Below are 22,225 nucleotides of genomic sequence, written 5' to 3' on the forward strand. Positions count from 1 at the left end.
AGTGTTTTCAATTAGAATAGGTGTTGTATTTTTTTCAAAAGTTTTTCCTGCATCTATTGAGATAATCATATGATTTCTGTTCATTTTGCTATTGATATGGTCAATTATGCTGATAGTTTTCCTAATATTGAAACAGCCCTGCATTCTTGGTATAAATTCTGCCTGATCATAATGTTTTATACTGATGATAAGTTGCTGTAATCTCTTTGCTAATATTTTGCTTAAAATTTTTGCATCTATATTCATTAAGGAGATTGGTCTGTAATTTTCTTTCTGTTCTAGCTCTTCCCAGTTTCAACACCATATTTGTATCATAAAAAGAATTTGATAGCAGTCCTTCTTCACCTATTTTTTCCAAATAGCTTATATAGTATTGGAATTAATTGTTCTTTAAAAAATTTTGGTACGGCCCAGCGCTGCTGGGGCAGCCCGGGGGGTGTCGGTAGAAGCGAAGCGGCCGCGGCTGGAGCCCGGACAGGGCTGGAGACCAACGGGAGCCAGACCGGGCCATGCCGAGGAAGAAGCCTTTCAGCGTGAAGCAGAAGAAGAAACAGCTGCAGGACAAGCGCGAGAGGAAACGAGGGCTGCAGGATGGGTTACGCTCCAGCTCCAACAGCCGCAGCGGGAGCCGGGAGCGGAGGGAGGACCAGACTGACACCTCTGATGGAGAATCTGTGACCCAGCAGATCCGTCGCCTCAACCAGCAGCCGACCCACGGCCCTGGCCTTCGCTTTGACCCCAATAGATACCGACTACACTTTGAAAGAGAAAGCCGGGAAGAGGTGGAGCGGAGAAAGAGGGCTGCCCGAGAACAAGTGCTGAAACCTGTCAGTGAGAAATCTCTGGAGCTTGACATCGGCGACATCTACCATTCAGGCTCCAACCTAGACTTTCCCCGGCGACCCCCTTGGAACTATGAGATGTCCAGGGAGCAATTGATGAGCCAGGAAGAACGGAGTTTCCAAGAGTATCTGGGAAAGATCCATGGGGCCTATTCCTCTGAGCAGCTCAGCTACTTTGAGCACAACCTGGAGACTTGGCGACAGTTATGGCGGGTGCTAGAGATGTCTGATATTGTCCTTCTCATCACAGACATACGTCATCCAGTCATCAACTTTCCCCCAGCCTTTTATGAGTATGTGACAGGGGAACTAGGGCTGTCACTGATACTGGTGCTGAACAAAGTAGACCTGGCTCCCCCAGCTCTCGTTATAGCCTGGAAGTATCACTTTCGCCTGCACTACCCCCGGCTCCACCTTGTTCTCTTCACATCTTTCCCTCAGGACCCCCAAATCCCACAGGACCCAAAGACTGTCTTGAAGAAGCGCCGGAAGCAAGGAAGGGGCTGGACTCGTGCCCTGGGACCAGAACAGTTGCTAAGGGCTTGTGAGACCATTACTGCGGGAAAAGTGGATTTAAGCAGCTGGAAAGAAAAGATGGACCGGGATGCAGCTGGAGCAAGCCGGGAGACTTGCTCAGGGGAGGAAGAGGAAGATGAAGAAGGACCAGCAGTGTTGGTGGAGCAGCAAACAGATGTAGCTCTGGAGCCAACTGGCCCAACCCGAGAACGATATAAGGATGGAGTTGTGACTATTGGCTGTGTGGGTTTTCCTAATGTGGGAAAGTCGTCCCTGATCAATGGGCTGGTTGGGCGGAAGGTGGTGAGCGTTTCCAGAACCCCTGGCCACACCCGTTACTTTCAGACATATTTCCTCACACCCACTGTTCGACTTTGTGACTGCCCTGGCCTTATCTTTCCTTCCCTGCTGCCCCGACAACTACAGGTCTTGGCTGGGATCTACCCCATTGCCCAGATCCAAGAGCCCTACACTTCTGTGGGGTACCTGGCTTCCCGAATACCTGTCCAGGCGCTTCTTCGGCTGAGACACCCTGAAGCTGAAGAGTCAGGGCATGAACCCCCTTGGTGTGCCTGGGATATCTGCGAAGCCTGGGCTGAGAAGCGTGGTTACAAGACAGCCAAAGCAGCTAGGAACGATGTGTACCGAGCAGCCAACAGCCTCCTTCGGCTGGCTGCTGACGGACGGCTCAGCCTTTGTCTTCGTCCACCTGGCTACAGTGACCAGCGAGCCTCCTGGGAGTCCCATCCAGAAACCTTGGAGCTGGTGATGATGCAGGGGAGGGTGGGACTGTCGGGTGAGGATGAGGATGAGGAAGAAGAGCTGAGCAGTTCTGGGGAAGAGGAGGGAGAGGAGGATCGAGATGCCGATGAGGAGGGTGAGGGAGATGAAGACACCCCCACCCCTGCCCGGCCTTCACACCTGGCAGGCCCAAACCCCTATGCTCTGCTGGGTGAGGATGAATGCTGAATCTCCATCCTTTATTCCTCCCTCCCATTCAACATCCATGCTCTTGGACTGATCAGGGGATACCCCTTTTCCACCTCCCCAACTGTGAATAAAGATAACCTGGTTCGTTAAAAAAAAAAAAAATTTTTTTGGTACAATTCACTTGTAAATCTATCTGACCCTGGAGATTTTTTCTTAGGGGGTTCATTGACAACTTATTCAATTTCTTTTTCTGAAATTTTATTTCCTCTTCTGTTAATCTGGGCAATGTTTTTAGTAAATATATATTCATTTCACTATGATTGTCAGATTTACTGGCATGCAGTTGGGCAAAATAGCTATTAATTATTGTTTTAATTTCCGCTTCATTAGTGGTGAATTCACCCTTTTGATTTTTGATACTGGTAATTTGGTCTTTTTTAATCAAATTAACCAAAAGTTTATCTGTTTTATTGGGTTTTTTTTATAAAACCAGTTTTATTTAGTAGTTCAATAGTTTTCTTAATTTCAATTTTATTAATCATCCTTTGATTTTCAGAATTTCTAATTTGGTTTTTAATTGGGGATTTTTATTTAGTTCTTTTTCTAGCTTTTTTAGTTGCATACCCTGTTCATTGATCTCTTCTTTATTCATTTTATCTATTTAAGCATTTAGAGATATAAAATTTCCCCTAAGAACTGCTTTGGCTGTGTCCTGTAAGTTTTGCTATGTTGTCTCCTTGTTTCATTCTCTTGGAGGAAGCTATTGATTGTTTCTATGATTTGTTGGTTGACCCACTCATTATTTAGGATTAGATTATTTAGTTTCCAATTAATTTTTAGTTTTTCTTTCCATGGCCCTATTACATGTACTTTTTACTGCATCATGATCTGAAAAGGATGCATTTAATATTTCTGCCTTTCTGCACGGGATTGTGAGGCTTTTATACCCTAGTACATGGGTAATTTTTTGTGTAGGTGCTATGTACTGCTGAGAAAGAGGTATATTCCTTTTTATCCCCATTCAGTTTTCTCCAGAGTTCTACCATCTCTAACTTTTCTAAGATTTTATTCACCTCCTTAACTTCTTTCTTGTTTATTTTGTGGTTAGATTTATCTAGTTCTGAGAGAGGGATGTTGAGGTCCCCCACTAGTATAGTTTTGCTATCTATTTCTTCCTATAACTCCTTTAACTTCTCCTCTAAGAATTTAGAGTCTATACCACTTGGTGCATATGTTTTGTATTGATATTTCTTCATTGTCTATGGTACCTTTTAGTAGGATGTCGTTTCCTTCTTTATTTCTTTTAATTAGATCTATTTTTGCTTTTGCTTTGTCTGAGAGCAGGATTGATACCCCTACATTTTTTTAAATTTCAGCTGAAGCATAATATATTCTACTCCAGCCTTTTACTTTTATTCTCTGTGTATCTCTCTGCTTCAAATATGTTTCCTGTGAACAACATATTTCAGGATTATGGTTATTAATCCACTCTGCTATCCACTTCTATTTTATTGGAGAGCTCATTCCATTCACATTCACAGTTACGGTTTCTGTCTTTCTTTCCATCCTATTTCCCTCCTGTTTATGCTTTTCTTTCTCCTTTCTCCCTTTCACTAGTGCTTTGCTTCTGACTACCACTTCCCTTAATTTGCCCTCTCTTCTATCAGCCCCCATTCCCTTTTCTTTCCCCTTTCCCCTACTATTCCATCCTTCCCTTCTGCCCTCCCTTCTATCCACCCCATCGCATTTTTCCCCTTATGACTCCTACTTCCTATAGGGTAATATAGATTTCTATACCCAGGTGAGTGTATATGCCATTCCCTTTTTGAGACAAATTCGATGAGAGTAAGGTTCAATCAATGCTTGCCTCCCTCCTTTCCTTCCCCTCTACTGTAATAGGTCTTTGCACCATTTCATGTGATGTAGTTTACCCTTTTTGTCTCCTCCTTTCCTCTTCTCCAAGTAAATCCTTTTTTCCACTCCTTAATTAATTTTTTGTCATCAGATCAAAGTCAACTTATACTCATATCCTCTGTCTATATATACATATATATACACACACATATATATTCCTTCTAAATGTCATAATAATGACACAGTTCTCAAGAGTTACAAGTACCATCTTCCCATATCATCTGTCCATGTAAAGTTTACCCTTATTGAATAACATGTTGTTCTTATTTTCTTCCCTGTTTACCTTTTTATTCTTCTCTTGAAGATAGACACAAATAAATACAAAATCTTCTTGTATTTGAAAATCAAATTTTTTGTTGAGCTCTGGACTTTTCATCAGGAAGGCTTGGAAGTCCCTTATGTCAATGAATGTCCATCTCTTCCCCTGAAAGATTATGCTCAATTTTGCTTGGTTGTAATCCAAGCCCATTTGCCTTATGGAATATCATATTCTAAGCTGTCTGATCCTTTGATGTAGAAGCTGCTAGATCTTGTATAATTGTGACTGTGGTTCCATGATGTTTAAATTGTTTCTTTCTGGCTGCTTGCAGTACTTTTTCCTTCACCTGATAATTCTGGAATTTGGCTACAATATTCCTGGGGGTTTTCATATTAGAACCTCTTTCAGGAGGTGATTGGTGGATTCTTTCAATGACTATTTTACCCTCTGGTTCTAGAACCTCAGGGCAGTTTTCCTTGATAATTTCTAGAAAGAGGCTGTCCAGGTTCTTTTTTTTGATCATGGTTTTCAGGTAGACTAATAATTCTTAAATGATCTCTCCTGAATCTATTTTCTAGCTCAGTTGTTTTTCCAATGATGTATTTTACATTTTCTTCTATTTTTTTCATTCTTTTGATTTTGTTTGACTGATCCCTGATGTGTCATAGAGTCATTAGCTTCCACTTGCCCAACTCTAATTTTTAACAATTTTTTTTCTTCAGGTAGCTTTTGTACCTCCTTTTCCATTTGGCCAGTTCTAATTTTTAAATATTTCTTCTCCTCAGTGAGTTTTTGTGCCTCCCTTTCTATTTGGTCAATTCTACTTTTAAGGTGGTCTCTTCAGTGCATGTTTGTACATCCTTTTCCATTTGGCCAATTATATTTTTAAGGAGTTATTGTCTTCAGTCAATTTTTGGCCTTCCTTTTCTAAGCTGTTGACTCTCTCTTGCATACATCTCATTTCTTTTTCCCAATTTTTCTTCCACCTCTCTTATTTGACTTTTAAAATCCTTCTTGAGCTCTTCCAAGAACGCTTTTTGGGCTTGGGACCAATTCATATTTCCCTTTGAGGTTTCAGATGTAGGCATATTGACAATGTTGTCCTCTTCTGTGTTTGTTCTTTGACCTTCCCTGTCACCATAATAATTCTCTATGGTCAGGGTTCTTTTCTGCTTCTGTTTCAATTCACTATGACAAACTATCTGTTAGGGCTGGGTGATATAGGGTATTGCTGTCAAACTCAAATAGAAATGGGGCCACTGACTGTACAAAAGGATTCCTGTTGGCCACATAGTGACTTAGAAAAACACATGTTAACATTGACTATTAATTTATTTTTAAATATTTCCCAATTATATTTTAATCTGATTTGGGCTGGGGAGAGCGGGGGGGGAGAGGGAGAGGAAGAGGGAGAGAGAAAGAGAGACAGAGATAGAGAGAGAGAGAGAGAGAGAGAGAGAGAGAAGAAAGAAAGAAAGAAAGAAAGAAAGAAAGAAAGAAAGAGAGAGAGAGAAAGTTGTGGGTCACATGCAGCCAGTGCATTTGACACCTCTTATATATTAAGTGAAACTCTCACTAAGGGAAATTATTAAAATGGCAGCATATATAGAGTGGTGTTCTCTAAACTATGGCTTGAGCTAGATCTGTGGATTGATAAACAATGTAGGTAACCCTTACTAGCTTCCAACAGCTCAGGCCTTGGTATCTTGTTTCTGATAAAGAAACTAGAGCAAATGATGATGCACATTAAGAAAGAAAAGAAAACAATAAAACACAAAAACATGCCATTGTATGAGTACATGATTAAAATATGTTAACCTGGAATATGTTTGAAAGTAATATTTTTTCCAACATTTTCCAGGGCAGTGGAAGCCTTTTATGATGTTATAAACATTGCTTCCCTTCACGTTCTAAGGCTCTGCCATTGAGGGCCATCAGACCTATGTGTGCAAGCATGGCTGAAGAGATGAATGGGGGAATTTATAATTCTTCCCACATGGTACCCATGTAAAGTCTGCCCTTTAGCTGTCCTTTGGTCAGCGACCATAACCACTATTTGAAAGGCCTGTCACTGCTTGTAATTCTGACTCTTAGGCTCTAGTTCTGCCAGCCTCCCAAAAGACATGCTGGTCTTCTCAAGTCCCTTTTTTGTGCCTGTAGACCAAGGGATCTTTGGGGAACGTGCTGTTTGAATAGCAAAAATTACCCACAGCCTTCAAGTCTATCTTTCAGGTCTGAAAAGTCAAAGCTGTGCTTAGAGTCACATCAGTGTTAACATACTGCAATGCTTTTTTCAGGTTAATCAATAGGTAAAAGTTTCATTTTTTTTAATTTAAAAGGTTGACCCAAAGGGTAAATTTGATGCCCTGATCCTTCTGTGCCTCTCATCATTCTGAACTCAAACTTCAGGTTCAAAAAAGAGAAAAAAATAACTAATATTTCTGTATATTCTCTCTCTCTCTCTCTCTCTCTCTCTCTCTCTCTCTCTCTCTCTCTCTCTCTCTCCTCTATCTCTGTGCTTCTCTCTTTCTCTTTCTGTCTCTCCTGCTCCTCTCTCTTCTCACTCACCTCCCCCCCACCCAGTCAACCAGTGCTTCTATCTGCAATGGAGTGTGTTAAATACTATGGATACAAAGAAAAGGTGAAAATAATCCCTATCCTCAAGGAGCTTACTTCCTTTCCCAAACTTCTTCTCACGTGGCCTACAGGACACAGATACATTAGTTCTGTCATAGAAGGAATCAGTACCATAGGCAGCAGAAAGGGAAGGGCTTGTATTAACTTCTGGAGTTCTTGGTCTATGGGTAGATTTTAGATTTCAGGGAGGGTCTATGCAGGGGTGGGGAACCTGCAGCCTTGAGGTCACATGTGGCCTTCTGGGTCCTCAAGTGTGAAGTTTGGATTCAGTCAAAGGGCCAGACTTGAGGACCTAGAAGGCCACATGTGGCCTCGAGGCTGCAGGTTCCCCACCCCTAGGTAAACTTGAATAGAAAAAAAAAAAATCACATCTTTCTTTCACTAATCTTTAGTTTCCTTTTTAATTCTTCATCTTTTGCTTTATGCATTTAAAAACATTATTTTGAGAAGGAGTCCATGACACCAAAATGGTTAAGAGCCCCCGAATTAGATGGCTCAGCACTGAGCCCATGATTTGCTGGGCATCTAACACAGCTGGGATGCACTGTGCCTCTGTTGTGGCAGGAGGGAAGGGTAGTGTTACCAAGACTACTGGAGAAGGATTAAAGGCAATTAATTGTGCTTCTAGACTGAACCAAGCTGGCCAACTTGTGTACCTTATGAGGAGCTTTAGATTGCCACAGAACCTGAGAAAGCCCTAGGAAAGCTTTAGGGACATAGACAGGATACCTGTATTATCTGTACTACACTGTCTGAATTTTCCCTCCAACAGGGTCAACAAGCATGTTAAGTACCTAATCTGTGCCAGACACTTTACAAATATTGTATCATTTGATCCCAACAATAACCGTGCCAGTTAGGTACTGTTATCTCCATTTTGCAAATGAGGAAACTGAATCAGACATGTTAAGTGACTAGCCCAGGGCCACATAGCAAGCAAGTATCCGAGACTGGATTTGAACTGAGATCTTCCTGACTCTGGGTCCAGAGCTCTATCCACTGTGCTGCCAAACTTCCCTCCCAAAGAAACCTTCCCTGAAATGTCCATGTTTTTCTGTCCCTTCCCTGGTATGCCAATCATAATAGAGACGATCAAAATTCACTGTGTCTATTACTGTATTTCTTCTCCAAGTGCATGGTATCTTGGGTCCTGTGTCTTGTGGATGTGGGTACTCTGCATATTTGACCATAGGTCAGTTTCTGGCAGGGGCTGAGTCTGCGATGTAAAAAGACCTTTCAGAAATAGTTTCAGCTCTATTTTTGCTATACCACTAACTTCAGACCGTATCGTAGCATGCCAAGGGCATATCTGAACCCAGATAATGCCTTTCTAGCCAACTATAGAATCTTCTTTACCCTGACCATCACCTCATCTTCTTTCCCCATCATTCTGAAGGGGCTAGCAAAGCAGACTGTGACAGAAAGGGTAATGTCTCAGGCAATTGGTGTCATGGTAGATTTCCTTCTGGTCATACAAGCCACGGTAACCCCTCCTCTGCCTGATCCCGCTAGGAAATAACAAACCATCTTTAAAGGTCACCTTAAGCATGCACCGACTTTGCTTGGCCATTGTTGAAGTAATTACAATTTAACCTCACACCTTTTGGGTATTCAAACAGTACAAAGAAATAATTCAATCTAAATTTAATATTGAGCTATTAGATACTGAGTTTCTTTTTTTGATAGGCAATTTATGAAGGGTTTTTTTTCCCCTCTAATATGGGATATGTATGTAGAGGCAATGTAGCCTAGCTGATACAAAGTGCTGTGCTTAAAGTCATAAAGACCTGAGTTCAAATCCCATTTCTGACATTTACTAGCTTTGTGAACCTGGGCAAGTCACTTAACCTGTCTCAGCCTCAGTTGCCCCATCTGTAAAATAGGAATGATAAGAGCACCAACTTCATAAGCTAGTTGTGAAGATCAAATGAGATTTTACATACATGTGTGTGTGTATATATATATATATGTGTGTGTGTATGTGTGTACATGCATACATATATACACAAAATAAACATATACATATATTTACATGTGTGTATATTGCATAATTTATATATAGGTGCATAATATATGTGCATATAATTTATTGTTGTTCAGTCATTAAATCATTTCTAATTACTTGTGATCCCATGGAGTATAGCACACCAATACTGTCCATGGGATTTTCTTGGCAAAGATGTTGGAGTGGTGTGTGTGTGTATGTGTGTGTGTGTGTGTGTGTGTGTGTATGTGTTCATGTGCGCTCCTTCACATTAGTTGCCTGGCTGCCTAGGACAACCATCCCAAGGCTGACTCAGCGATTTAATGAGCATCTGCCTGGAACCCCAACATTGTCAGAAGGCCCAGCCAGCTGTGCTCACTCTCCCTTTTTGGCTCACAGCTGCCTTGCTCCCCCACCACCCCTACCCTTTCTGCCCCCTTCCACTAAGTACTCTAGACATGTAACAGCTGTGTGATCCTGGGCAAGTCAGCTAACTTCTATATGCCTCGGTTTCCTCATCTGTAAAGCAGAGATTACAATAGCACCTACCTCAGAAGATTATAATGAGGATCGAAGGAAGGAATATTTGTAAAACACTTAGCATGATGGCTGGTACAAAGTAGGTGCTTAATAAGTTCTTGTACCTTTCCCCTTGTTCCATTCCCCATATTGATCTTTCTGATGACATTCATATGCCTCTGACTAGACTCTTAGATCAAGGAAATGCCATCCACAAAATTTATCTAGATTACAGCAAAGCATTTGACAAAATCTCTCCTTATAAGATGGAGAGATGTGAACCAGATCAGTGGTTCTCAGTCTTTTTGAGTAGGAGGAACTCTTATTTTAAATGTAAAAAATGTAGGTCCCCATATGAGAGTAAGTATGCTATCAGTATCCATTGATTGAAAAAAATATGAGGATGGAAAGCTGTTGGGAATTCAGTAGGATTTTTAAATTTGGATTTTATTAATCATAGAAGCATCTGCATGTAATTGAAAAATAGTAGAATGTATGAGACGCATTTTTGTTTGTTTTACTGAATCACACTGCATATTTTCTTACCAAAATTAGGATATTTAATGTATACATAGATAGATTTGTGGACTCTCTAAGATAAGAAGTCCTCAGCCCCATATATTTAGAACTAGTTGAATAGTTAGACCCAAAGGGTAGCTGGATTTATTTAACGAGTTGATGCCAACGTGGAGAGAAGTCTCAAGTAGAGTGTCTCAGGGCATCTCTTTGTAGGGATGGAGACTGAATGATAAAGTCAAGATGTAAAAACCATCTTGATTGGCTAGAATGATGGTCTGAATTTGGTGAGATAATAGGAATAAAAGTTGTCATACACGTTTTCACAAAATCAACTATACAAGTAGGATGATTGCAGTGTATGACTGGAGAGCAATTCACATGAATAAGATCTGGAGGTTTCAGGGAGCTACAAGTCCTAGATGAGTCAACAGGATGAGAGATAGCATGATGTAATGGAAAGAATGCTGGATTGGAAGTCAGAGGGTCTAAATTTTCATGCCAGTTTTGCCGTTTACTACCTCTGTGACTTGGAGCAAATCACCTTACCTTTCGCTAACAGTGGAAGACTAGATAACTTCAAAGGGTCCTTCCAGCTATAAATTGATGATAATATGAAAAACTTGCTTTAAGTTTTGCAGAGTGCTTTGCAAATATCTAATATGTGATCCTCACAACAACCCTGGGAGATAGATCTTGTTATTATTGTCATTTCAAAGCTAAGGAAACTGAAGCAAATAAGAAAGTTAGTGGCTTGCCCAGGATCCCACAGCAAGTAACTATCTGAGGCCAGATTTGAAGTCAAGCTTCTGTAGCACCAGGTCCAATACTGTGCCACTTAGTCGCCTGTTATGATCCCAGGATCACCACAAAAGCTTACACAATTTTAGACTATATTCATAGACATATAATGTCCACAACTTTGCACTCAAGTCCTCCTCTGATGCATCACCATGGCTTAGGGCTGACTCTGATTTCTCTGCTGCTAGAGCATTGCCTCCAGCAGGTTCTACCAGGCCTCTAAAGAGCATAGTGGATAGAGCTCTGGACTTGCAATCAGGAAGACATGAGTTGAAATCCTGACTCAGGATTATTTAGTTGTATATCCCTGAGCAAGTCCCTTACGGTCTCTTAGCCTGTGCTTCCTCATCTGTAAAATGGAGACAACTGCACCTACCTCACAGAAGTGTTATGAGGATCAGATGAGATGACAGATGTAAAGTGCTTTACAAACCTTAAAGTGCCATATAAATGCCAGCTATTGTTATTACCAAGCTGGAAAGAAAGGCTTTGACTGTGCTCAATGAATGACTGTAGGTCTGGCGTTGGAAGATCCAGTTCAGAAAGATTCGTCACTATATTGTCTACACAGTGATAAACGTTTTGGCCACAAATACTCTCCAAGACCATTGGAATGGTTGCCAACTGTGTTGGTGGAAAGAGTGGCCACACCAGCAAAATCATAGATCTTCCAAGCATTGAGACGTTGTTCAGGGAATAGTCCTACTGTGAGCTGCATTGGTTAAAGCACGTTTGGAATATTATGTTAAATTCTAGGAGCCGCATTTTAGGAAGAATATAGATAAACTTAAGCATACCCCCAAAGGGGAGAAATTAATAAATCAATAAGCATTTATTAAGAACCTACTATGGGCCAAGAACTATGCTTTGGGTCTATGTCTGTCTTTCCAACCTAACTTTATGTATTGGAAGCTGCTGAATTGAATTAAATTGAACTGAACCAAACTGAATTGAACTAGGATCCTGTAAGTAAAAGTTTAATGTAAGGAAAAATTTCCTAGCTATTAAATAGTCATTTAAAAATGGGAATAGTGGCCTTGGGACATAGCATGTTCTTTCCTCCCTGGAAGTATTTAAGCATTGACTGGGTAATCAATAGTAAGGATGTTGTAGAGAACATTCCTGTGCCCTAAAAAGTACAGTATCCAATTTGATGTATTGTATCAAATGATGATACTAGAATTTACATTTTCAAATAAGTATTGTCCCTTCAAAGCAGAAAAGAAAGTGGCAATTATTAAGAGGCATTCATGGCTTCACCAAAGCTATGTGTGGGATCTCACAAATCAAATTGTCACACCACTTTGTTGATGGCCTTTGGAGTCTCTGGCATTCTTTGAGTATCTTCAATGGTAGCAAAGCTTCACCTTGTGGGAGGACTGAGTTTTATTTTTGGAAATTTTCAAAATTCTTTAAAGCTAACTCTGATAACTAAAGCAAATGATCAAGTCTGGAGACACTGGTTGAGATGAGAACAAATGTATGAGGCAATGAGGCTGACTTGTTCTGAACGAGCAGTAAGAATGGGGCAATAGGAAGGATACTGAACTTGGGTTCTGAGTTCAAATCGGACCTCAGATACTTACTAGCTGTGTGACCCTGGGCAAGTCATTTAACCCTATTTGCCTCAGTTTCCTCATTTGGAAAATGAGCTAGACAAGGAAATGGCAAACCACTCCAGTATTTTTGCCAAGAAAACTCCAGTGGGGTCATAAAGAGTCAGACACATCTGAAATGACTGAACAACAACATTCACATAGTGCTTACTAGGTGTTAGGCATGAGGCTAATTTCTTTACAATTATTATCTCATTTTATACTCACAATAATCACGGCAGGTGGATGCTATCATTACAGGTGAGGAAACTGAAGCAAACAGAGTGACACACCCAGAGTTGCACAGCTAGTAAGTCTCTATGGTCACATTTGAACTCAGGTCTTCTGGGGTGGTTGAGGGGATCATAGAATTGGAGCTTTAAAAGATCCCAGAAGTCATTCAGTCCAACCCACAAGTGAGGAAACTGAGGCCCAGAAAAGTTAAGTGACTTGTTCAAAGTCACACAAATAGTAAGCAACAGAGGAAAGAATTGAACCCAGGTCCTCTGACCCCAGAACCAACGAGCTTTCCACATCGTGCCTCATTATATCAAATTCAGTAGGGTACACGAAGTGCTTTGGCACCCTTAAAGAACCATCAGAGTACTGACTTGATGGTAATTACTTTGAAGGGCAACACACATTTGCCTGGAACATTTGCTCAAAAACCAGTCTTAACACTTTTTTGGTTACACTCTGTATGTGCCCATGTTGTCTCTATTGAAAACCCCTAAAGGCCGAGGACCCTACCTCCTTCATGCTCTATCAGGCATTGTCAGCCCTCAGTGAGTCTTCAGGAATTGTTCAGGGACAAAGAAGAGAAATACCAGCCAGCTGTTGAGCACACAGCACACTACCCTCTGGGGCTGGAAAGGAAGAAAAGAATGTGACAGCATATCAGGGGCCCTGTTCTCTCCAAATCTATTCAACAAATATGTATTAAACACCTTTGAAACAGCACATTATTTGTGTTCTGCTGACTCATCATTTCAAACCCCTATATTTAGGGGCTCTGGGTCACACATGCAAAGGAACTGCAGGGAAAAGAACCCGTTCCCCCGCATCCCTTCCCACAAGCATCATTCCCTGGGATAGCAATTAGTAGACTCATGAGATGGCATAAATATACAGTCTTTTAGAAGTTGCCTTATTTTAGCACAGACAGATGATAATATGACTCTTCTCTCTCTGTCACTGTAATTCCATTTGCCCATCCTTATTGGTTTGTATCAGGCAAACTCACCAGCAGTTAAATATTCTCCTCACACGTTGCCACGGGCATGCTGTAGAGGCTGGAGGCTATATCAGATCACTTGGATGACCTGAGGGAGTCCCTACTCTTGGCTAGGGGGATGCTCTGCGGCTCTCTTGGGAATTTTCCCAGTCTCGATCCTAATTTAACTCTGTGGCCAATTTGCCCAGCCTCACACTAGGAAGCTGGCTTTGAGAGCAAAGTTATTCATAACAGCATCAGGGGAGCCAGTGACTCAAGGGGACACAGTATCACTCCATAATCTCTTAGAAGCTTGACTAATGCAAAGTCACAACAACTTTCCAAAGGGATGTTTCAGGTTACACAAATATCCACTTCATAGCACAAAACAGAGATTACCTTGTTTGAGGAATCAAAAAGAAAACTGTATTTTGGCCCCTGCTCAGCGGATTTGACTATTGCTGCCAGCCACTAAAGCAAGCAATCCTCTATAAAAACAATCCAAAAGAGGCTGTAAAAACAGAACATTGGGATAGACTCAGGGGGTTTTATAACCTTTCTGCAAAGCCTTACTGGATTATACAGTGAGTCCATCAATCAATCCATCAATCGACATTTATGAAGCTCCTACCATGGTACTGCGTCACAGTCCTGTGTCAGGTACTGTGTCAAGTCCTGGAGATAGAAAAAGAGGCAAAAGACAGTCACTGTCCCTAAGGAGCTTACAATCTTATGGTTCCTGTCACATTCTTCCCTTCCCCCATGGGGCAGAGAATGGAATGGGAGAGAAGAACAAGGACATATGATACAGTGATTGAGGATTTCAGGGAGAAAAACAGATCACAAATTTAGACATAGAAGGCATGCTACAAGTCATCTTAGTCCAACCTTTCAATTTTATAGATGAGGAAACTGAAGCAAAGAGATGTGAAATAAAGTATGGGAGATTACAAAGATGGGAAGTAGCAGAGTCTGGATTTGAACTCTGGGCCTCCTGCCTTGGAAGGCCTTGCTCTTCCCCGCTCCAAGCCAGAGAGAATAAATCAAAGATATTCCTGGCTGAACCAGAATTCCATACCCAATCCAAAAATGAATGTTGGGGAACAAGGATGGAGGTTGCTGAAGTGATTATAAAGCTGTAAAGGAGTCAACAAGAGGTCCAAGAGAAGATACCACCAAGGGCAGAGGTGAGCATCTGGGAAATAATAGTATTTTTTTCATGCTTTCCTGGCCCAAAGAGGCAGTCATTCTTCTGTAGCTGCAGAATAATGACCTGGAGTGCACAACATTCTTTGCTCCATTAATCGTGTTACCATGGGCCCAAAGAATTCCAACAAGGCCCAAAAGGACAAGACAGCAAAGAGAATGGCATGAACATAAGAATTCAAAATAGTAGAGCTGCTATTTAATAAGGAGGGTGGGAAGGAAGGAAGGAAGGAAGGAAAGAAGGAAGGAAGGAAGGAAGGAAGGAAGGAAGGAAGGAAGGAAGGAAGGAAAAGATAGAGGAAAAGAGGGAAGAAGGGAAGGAAGGAAGGAAGGAAGGAAGGAAGGAAGGAAGGAAGGAAGGAAGGAAGGAAGGAAGGAAGGAAGGAAGGAGAGGAAGGAGAGGAAGGAAAGGAGAGGAGATGGAATGAAAGAAGGAAGGGAGGAAGGAAGGGAGTAAGAGAAAAAGAAGGGAAGGAAGGAGGGAAACAGGTAACAGGGAGGAGGAGAGAGATATATAGAAATGAAGGGGATAAAAATGAATTTTATATCAACTCTAAGGATCCTTATCCCAATTCTCACTCTCATTGATGAGTTGAAATCCCAGAATTTTGTTTTATCTCCCCCTCATAGCCCTAGGAGTGATTTTCTAATGCACTGATACAAGCCCCCCACTGGAATCTCCCACCCTTGAAATTTATCATTTAAGAATCATTTAGTCATAAGTATTAAATAACTTTTAGAAAAGCATATTTAGTCATTGATGTAGTACACTAAGCAGAGGTAGTACCAAAACATCCTCTAAAGGTCTGTGTCACACTCTCCCACCAATAAAGAATCTAGAGAAAAGTGCATTTAAGCTAAAAGAGTACATGTGGCAAAAAGTTAATTCAGACTACCTGGAGACTTAAAGTCCTTCCCTCCAATTTGTGGGGTGCTCAGATATTTTCCCTCAAGGGTGGTGAATCTGCATCCTGTCTGTCCTTAGCTCCCAACACAAACACTCTTACTAAATAATCTAGAGATGCTGCTAGAATACCGATGAGAAGGTGAGGAGTCCCATTAAAGCTCAAAAGGTTCTCCTCTCACCAAAAGCAGGTGAAGGACATCTGCCCAAGGCCTCTCTCTTCCCTTCTAGGTAGTTCGTAATTGAGGGGGTGCTAGAAAGTTATATTTGTTCCAATTTCAGTAATTCTCTTATTCCAGTTACCTCAATACTTTTTTCATAATCTACTTTATTTTTACAAACACCTATGCTTTTAGTTAAAACACACAAAATAAAAGCAGCAGCTAGATGGCACAGTGAGTAGAGCACCAGCACTGGAGTCAGGAGGACCTGAGTTCAAATCCAGCCTCAGACACTTGACACATGTACTAGCTGTGTGACCTTGGGCAAGTCACTTAACTCCAATTGCCCTGCCCCCCCAAAAAAAGATTTGAAGTGTTTTCTTTTTAATTTATTTTTTATTTTTAACATTCTTTTCTTTTTAAATTTTGAGTTCCAGGGCGAAATGAGTGAATCTTGCTCTCATCAAATTTGACCTGAGGAGGGAATACCATACATACTCATTTGGGTATCTTACCCCACAGGAAAAAGGGGGGGGATGATAGAAGGGAGGGCAGATAGGGGTGGAGGTAATCAAAAACAAACTTTTGAAAGGGGACAGGGCCAAGGGAGAAAATTCAATAAAGGGGGATAGGTTAGGAAGGAGCAAAATATAGTTAGTCTTTCACAACATGAGTATTGTGGAAGGGTTATACATAATAATACGCATGTGGCCTATGTTGAATTGCTTGACTTCTTAGGGAGGGTCGGTGGGAAGGGAAGAGGGGAGAGAATTTGGAACTCAAAGTTTTAAAAACAGATGTTCAAAAACAAAAAAAAAAGTTTTTGCATGCAACTAGGAAATACAATACACAGGCAATGGGGTGTGGAAATTTATCCTGCCCTACAAGAAACGAAGGGAAAAGGGGATGGGAGGGGAGTGGGGTGACAGAAGGGAGGGCTGACTGGGGAACAAGGCAACCAGAATATACGCCATCTTGGAGTGGGGGGGGAGGGTAGAAATGGGGAGAATATTTGTAATTCAAACTCTTGTGAAAATCAATGCTGAAAACTAAATAAATAAAAAAAATAAAAAATTTTGAGTTCCAAATTCTCTCCCTCCCTTTCACCCCTCCCCCACCCACTGAGAACAATATGATTTCAATAATACATGTAAAATTATGCAAAACATTTTTCCATATTAGCCATATTGGGAAAAAAAGCAAAAAAAAAAAACCTGAGAAAATTATACTTCAATTTGCACTCAGAGTTTATTGGTTCTCTCTCTCTCTCTCTCTCTCTCTCTCTCTCTCTCTCTGAAGGTAGATAGCATTTTTTCATGATGAGTCCTTTGGAATTATCTTAGATCAGATGAAATCTAAATGCAAATCAAAGCATACTACTTTTTACTTTCTTCTTTTTTCATTTTTTTTGTTTGTGTCTTCTTTTACAACATGACTAATATGGAAATACATTTTGCATGACTGCACATGTATAACCTATATCAGATTGCTTACTGTCTCAGGGAGGGGGAGAATTTGAAACTCAAAAATTTTTTAAATGAATGTTAAAATTATTTTTACACAAAACTGGAAAAATAAAATGTTATTAAAGTAAAAAAAGGCAATCATCATGGTCCCAACACCCCGCCCCAATAAAACAATTGTCTTGGACAATCTGTGTTGATCAGAGTAGACAAGTTTTTCATAGTTGATCATCATTAAAACATTGCTGTTACTATGCACAATGATCTTGTGGTTCTTCTCACTTCACTTTGCCTCAGTTCATAAAGGTCTTGCCATTTTTTTTCCTGAAAGCACCCCCTTTTTTCTTATAGCACAATGTTACTCCATCGCAATCATATGCCATAATTTGTTCAGCCATTCCCTAATTAATGAGCATTCCCTCAATTTCCAATTCATTACCACCACAAAAAAACAGGTTCTATGAATATTTTTTGAACATATAGGTCCTTGTCTTTGATCTCTTTGGGTTACACATCTACTAGTGTCATTGCTGGGTCAAAGGGCATGCACAATTTTATAGCCCTTTGGGCATAGTTCCAAATAGTTCTCCAGAATGGTTGAACCAATTAACAGGTCTGCCAACAGTTTATTAGTGTACATGTTTTTCCTCATCTTTTTTGCATTTGTCATTTCTGATAGGCATGAGGTAGTACCCCAGAGTTGTTTTAATTTGCATTTCTTTAATCAACAGTGATTTAAAGCAATTTTTCATATGGCCATGATTTCTTCCTCTGAAAACTGCTCATTAATATCCTTTGGCCAATCACCAATTGGGGAATAGTTCTTATTTTTATAATTTTGACTCAGTTCCCTATATATTTGAGAAATGAGGTCTTTATTGGGGAAACTTGCCAGAAAAATTTTGATATTACTTCATTGTCTATGGTGCTGTTTAGCAAAAATGTAGTTTCCCTGATTATCTCTTTTAATTAGGCCTATTAGCTTTTGCTTTGTTTAAAATCATGATTGTTACCCCCTGCCTTTTCTACTTCAGCTGAAGCATAACAGATTCTGCTCCAACCCTTTGTTTTAATTCTATGTGTGTCTTCTGTTTCAAGCATATCTCTTGTAAACAACATATTCTTGGATTCTGGTTTCTAATCCATTTTGCTATCTGCTTCCATTTTTTGGGTGAGTTTATTCTATTTCCATTCAGTTATGATTACTAATTGTGTATTTCTCTCCATCCTATTTTCTTCTGTTTATCCTTCTTTTTCTTTGTCCTGTCACTCCTCAAAAAGGATGTCTTGCTTCTGATCACTGCCTCCCTTAATCTGCTCTTCCTTTTATCGTTCCCATCCCCCCCATCTCTTATCAGCTTCCCCTTCCATCTCCCTGTCGGGTAAGGTAGATTTCTGAACTCTAAGTGTGTGTATGTGTGTGTTCTTCCCTCTTTGAACCAATGCCAATGAGAGTGAAGTTCAAGCATTACCTGCCATCACACTCAATTTTCCCCTCTTCTACAAAACCTCTTCCTTGTGTGCCTCCATTATGTGAGAAAATGCACCTAACTTTCCTTTCCCCCTTTCCCCAATGCATCCCTCTTTCTCACTCCTTCATTTGTGTGGGGGGGGGGGATGGGGAAGATCATCTCAATATGATTGATTGACACTTGTGCCCTCTGTCTATGTAAACTCCTTCTAACTACCTAATAATGATAAAGTTCTTAGGAATTACATGTATCATCTTCCCATATAGGAATGTAAAAAGCTTAACTTATATAGTCTCCTATAACTACTCTTTCATGTTTACCTTTTCATATTTCTCTTGAGTTTTGTGTTTGAATGTCAAATTTTCTATTCAGCACCAGTCTTTTCATCAGCAATGCTTAAAAGTCCTCTATTTCATTAAATATCCATTTTCCCCCTCAAGAATCATATTCAGTTTTGCTGGGTAAGTATTCTTGATTGTAATCCCAGCTCTTTTGCCTCCCAGAATATCATATTCCCAGCCCTCCACTTCTTTAACATGGAAACTGCTCTTCTCCCCTCTGAAAATATAATATTCCAAGCCCTCCACTCCTTTCTTGTGTGATCCTGACTGTGGCTCCATGATATTTGAAATGCTTCTTTCTGGCTCCTTGATCTTGGAGTTCTGGAATTTGGCTATAATGTTCCTTGGAGTTTTCATTTTAAGGATCTCTTTCAGGAGATTATTGGTGGAGTCTTTCAATTTTTATTTTACCCTCTGGATCTAATATAAGAGGGTAGTTTTCCTTTATAATTTCTTGAAATATGCTGTCTAGGCTTTTTTTTCCATCATGGCTTTCAGGCAGTCTAATAATTCTTAAATTATCCCTTCTCAATCTATTTTCCAGGTCAGTTGTTTTTCAGATGAAATATTTTACATTTTCTCCCATTTCTTTATTCTTTTGACATTGTCTTATTGTTTCTTGATTTCTCATAGAATCATTAGCTTCCACTTGCCCATTCTAATGTTTAAGGAGTTATTTTATTTGGTGAACTTTTGTACCTCTTTTCCCATTTGGCCAGATCTGCTTTTTAAGGAATTATTTTTCTTCACTGAGTTTTGCATCCCCTTTTCCATTTGGCCAATTCTGCTTTTTAAAAAGGTCTTATCTTCAGTGAATTTTTGTGCCTTTTTTTCTCATTAGGTCAATTTTGTTTTTTAAGGTGTTTATTCTTAGTAGTTTTTGCACTTCTTTTACCTAGTTTTTCATTTTCTTTTCATAATTTTCTTGCATCTCTCTCATTTATTTTCCCAATTTTTCCTCTACCACTCATCTCTTTCTTTAACTCTTCCAGGAATTCTTGTTGGGCTTGGGTTCCATAGCATTTTTCTTTTTGCTTTGTTTATAGCTGTTTTCACATTGTTTTCTTCTTCTGAGTTTATGTCTTGGTCTTCCCTGCCATTTTTTATGGTCAAATTCTTTTTGTTGTTGTTGTTTACTCCTTTGCCAAGCCTATTTCTTGACTTTGAACTTTATGTTAAAATTGGTCTTTGTTCACCTGGGAATGCGGGAGCACTATCCCAAGTTTCAGGATTTTTCATGCTGCTATTTTCAGAGCTAGTTCTGGGGGTCTGCAACTTTTCAGTATTTCCAAAGTGGTATGATTCAGGGAGAGGTGTGGTCACTGTTCATCTGGTCTATACTCTGGTTTCTACCCAAGAAGGGTCCCTGCTTCTCTGCAACCATAAGCAGTAGCACTCATCCTGGCCCTGCAACTGTGACCAGGTACCCTGCTTTCCTGCAATCCTACAATTGCTAGCACTTCTCTCCACCCTGGAATTGCAATCCAGAACCATGTATGAGCAGTAGAATTGCCAATCATCACCAGCTGAAGCAATACCAGCAAAGGGTCCCCTGTAATCTCTTTCTGACCAGTCTTACCATCTCTAAGCTGGCAGCTCCCAAAGGAAATTCTGCTACCACCACTGCCACCTTCAAGTCCCATTGCTGTTGTTCTTGCTATGTCCTCAGCCAGCTACCATCCCAGTGTGCTAATCATCTCATGTTGGCCTCCTACTTTGTCTTAGGCTAGAAAAATGTCTTGCTCCGACTTTTTGTTGGTTCTGTCACTCCAAAATTTGACTTGAGGAGATATTTTAAAGTTCTTTGGAGGGGAATGTTGGCAGAGTTCAACTGGGTTGCTGCCTGTACTCTGCCATCTCGGCTCTGCCTCCCACTCAACACTTTTATACGGAATCCAGAGGGCACGGTAAACTCCTTCAGCTAACTAGAATCGATTTCTTGTCTCACATTATTTCATTTCATTATATTCCTTTCATAGACGTGTCATACTTAGTCTAAGGCCCTTGATTGATAGATTGTGTGTCTTATAGCTTACTTTAAGTGGGATAGTATTGAAAAAATCAATCACCTCACTCTTACATAAAGACAAATGATATTAAAAAAATTTAAAGTCATAGAAACAGAGTACATTAAGCTTCTCATAGGACCATTGCCTAATTTGTTGTGCAACAAGTTAAAGATCTGCTGTTTGTCTGAGAAGGAGCTCCAATGCTCACTCTCTCTATTTCTCCTTGGGGTCCCTCTCAGCTCAGGACTCATGAATATATACTAGGTTCAGTCCTTCCAGAATCTGAGTGCATAGAAGAGTTTAAGGTTCTTTTTAAGGTTCTTCCCTGCCCCCAACTTTCTGGCTCTTCATACCCCTGCCCCAGAGCCCCAGGATCAAACCTATGACTCTAGGGTAGAGATATAAAATATAGATTTGGTTCATATATGAGGTTTCCTTGAAAGAAGGAGTACACAAGGACTCAATGTACAGTATAAATCAGGTATTGTATGATCTTTGTTTGCTCCCTTAGAAAAGAAATGATGAAATTGCCAAAATAATCACAAGTACACATTGACAAAATACCTAAACAAGCCCAGTAACATCAGACTACTCTTATACTCTCCCAGGAAGCTGATACTTAAATTACCAAATCATGAAGCATTTTAGGGGAACTGATGAATTTGCATTTCAACTTCACCTTGGCTCTGTACTGTACAAACTAATACTTCTAAGTTCATATCTTTTGGCAATTCAGGTCAAGGGTTGGGCTCATCCTTTTTTTCTGGTGATCATCCTCTCTGATACAGAAACTCCTGCTATCATTTAACAACTACTGAGGAATCCCAAAGCTCCCAGCTCCAGAACTCATAAGGCTGCCTCCCAATGTCACCATTCAATTACCTGTGCTCAGGAAAGAAACCCAAAAAAGAAAAGGCAGCCAGGGACTCAAAGCCCAAGCTGA

The 22,225-nt window shown here is 40.4% G+C and overlaps 1 protein-coding gene across 1 annotated transcript; it reads left to right on the forward strand.

The window, feature by feature from the left end:
• The first annotated feature begins 439 nt into the window (after positions 1 to 439).
• LOC118843690 (guanine nucleotide-binding protein-like 1) lies at positions 440 to 2,450 on the forward strand. Its single transcript, XM_036751446.1, has one exon. The coding sequence runs from the start codon at positions 510 to 512 to the stop codon at positions 2,325 to 2,327; it is 1,818 nt and encodes a 605-aa protein (XP_036607341.1). The 5' UTR covers positions 440 to 509; the 3' UTR covers positions 2,328 to 2,450.
• Positions 2,451 to 22,225: the final 19,775 nt, after the last annotated feature.

The sequence above is a fragment of the Trichosurus vulpecula genome, chromosome 1, assembly GCF_011100635.1.
Source record: "Trichosurus vulpecula isolate mTriVul1 chromosome 1, mTriVul1.pri, whole genome shotgun sequence".
NCBI lineage: Eukaryota > Metazoa > Chordata > Mammalia > Diprotodontia > Phalangeridae > Trichosurus > Trichosurus vulpecula.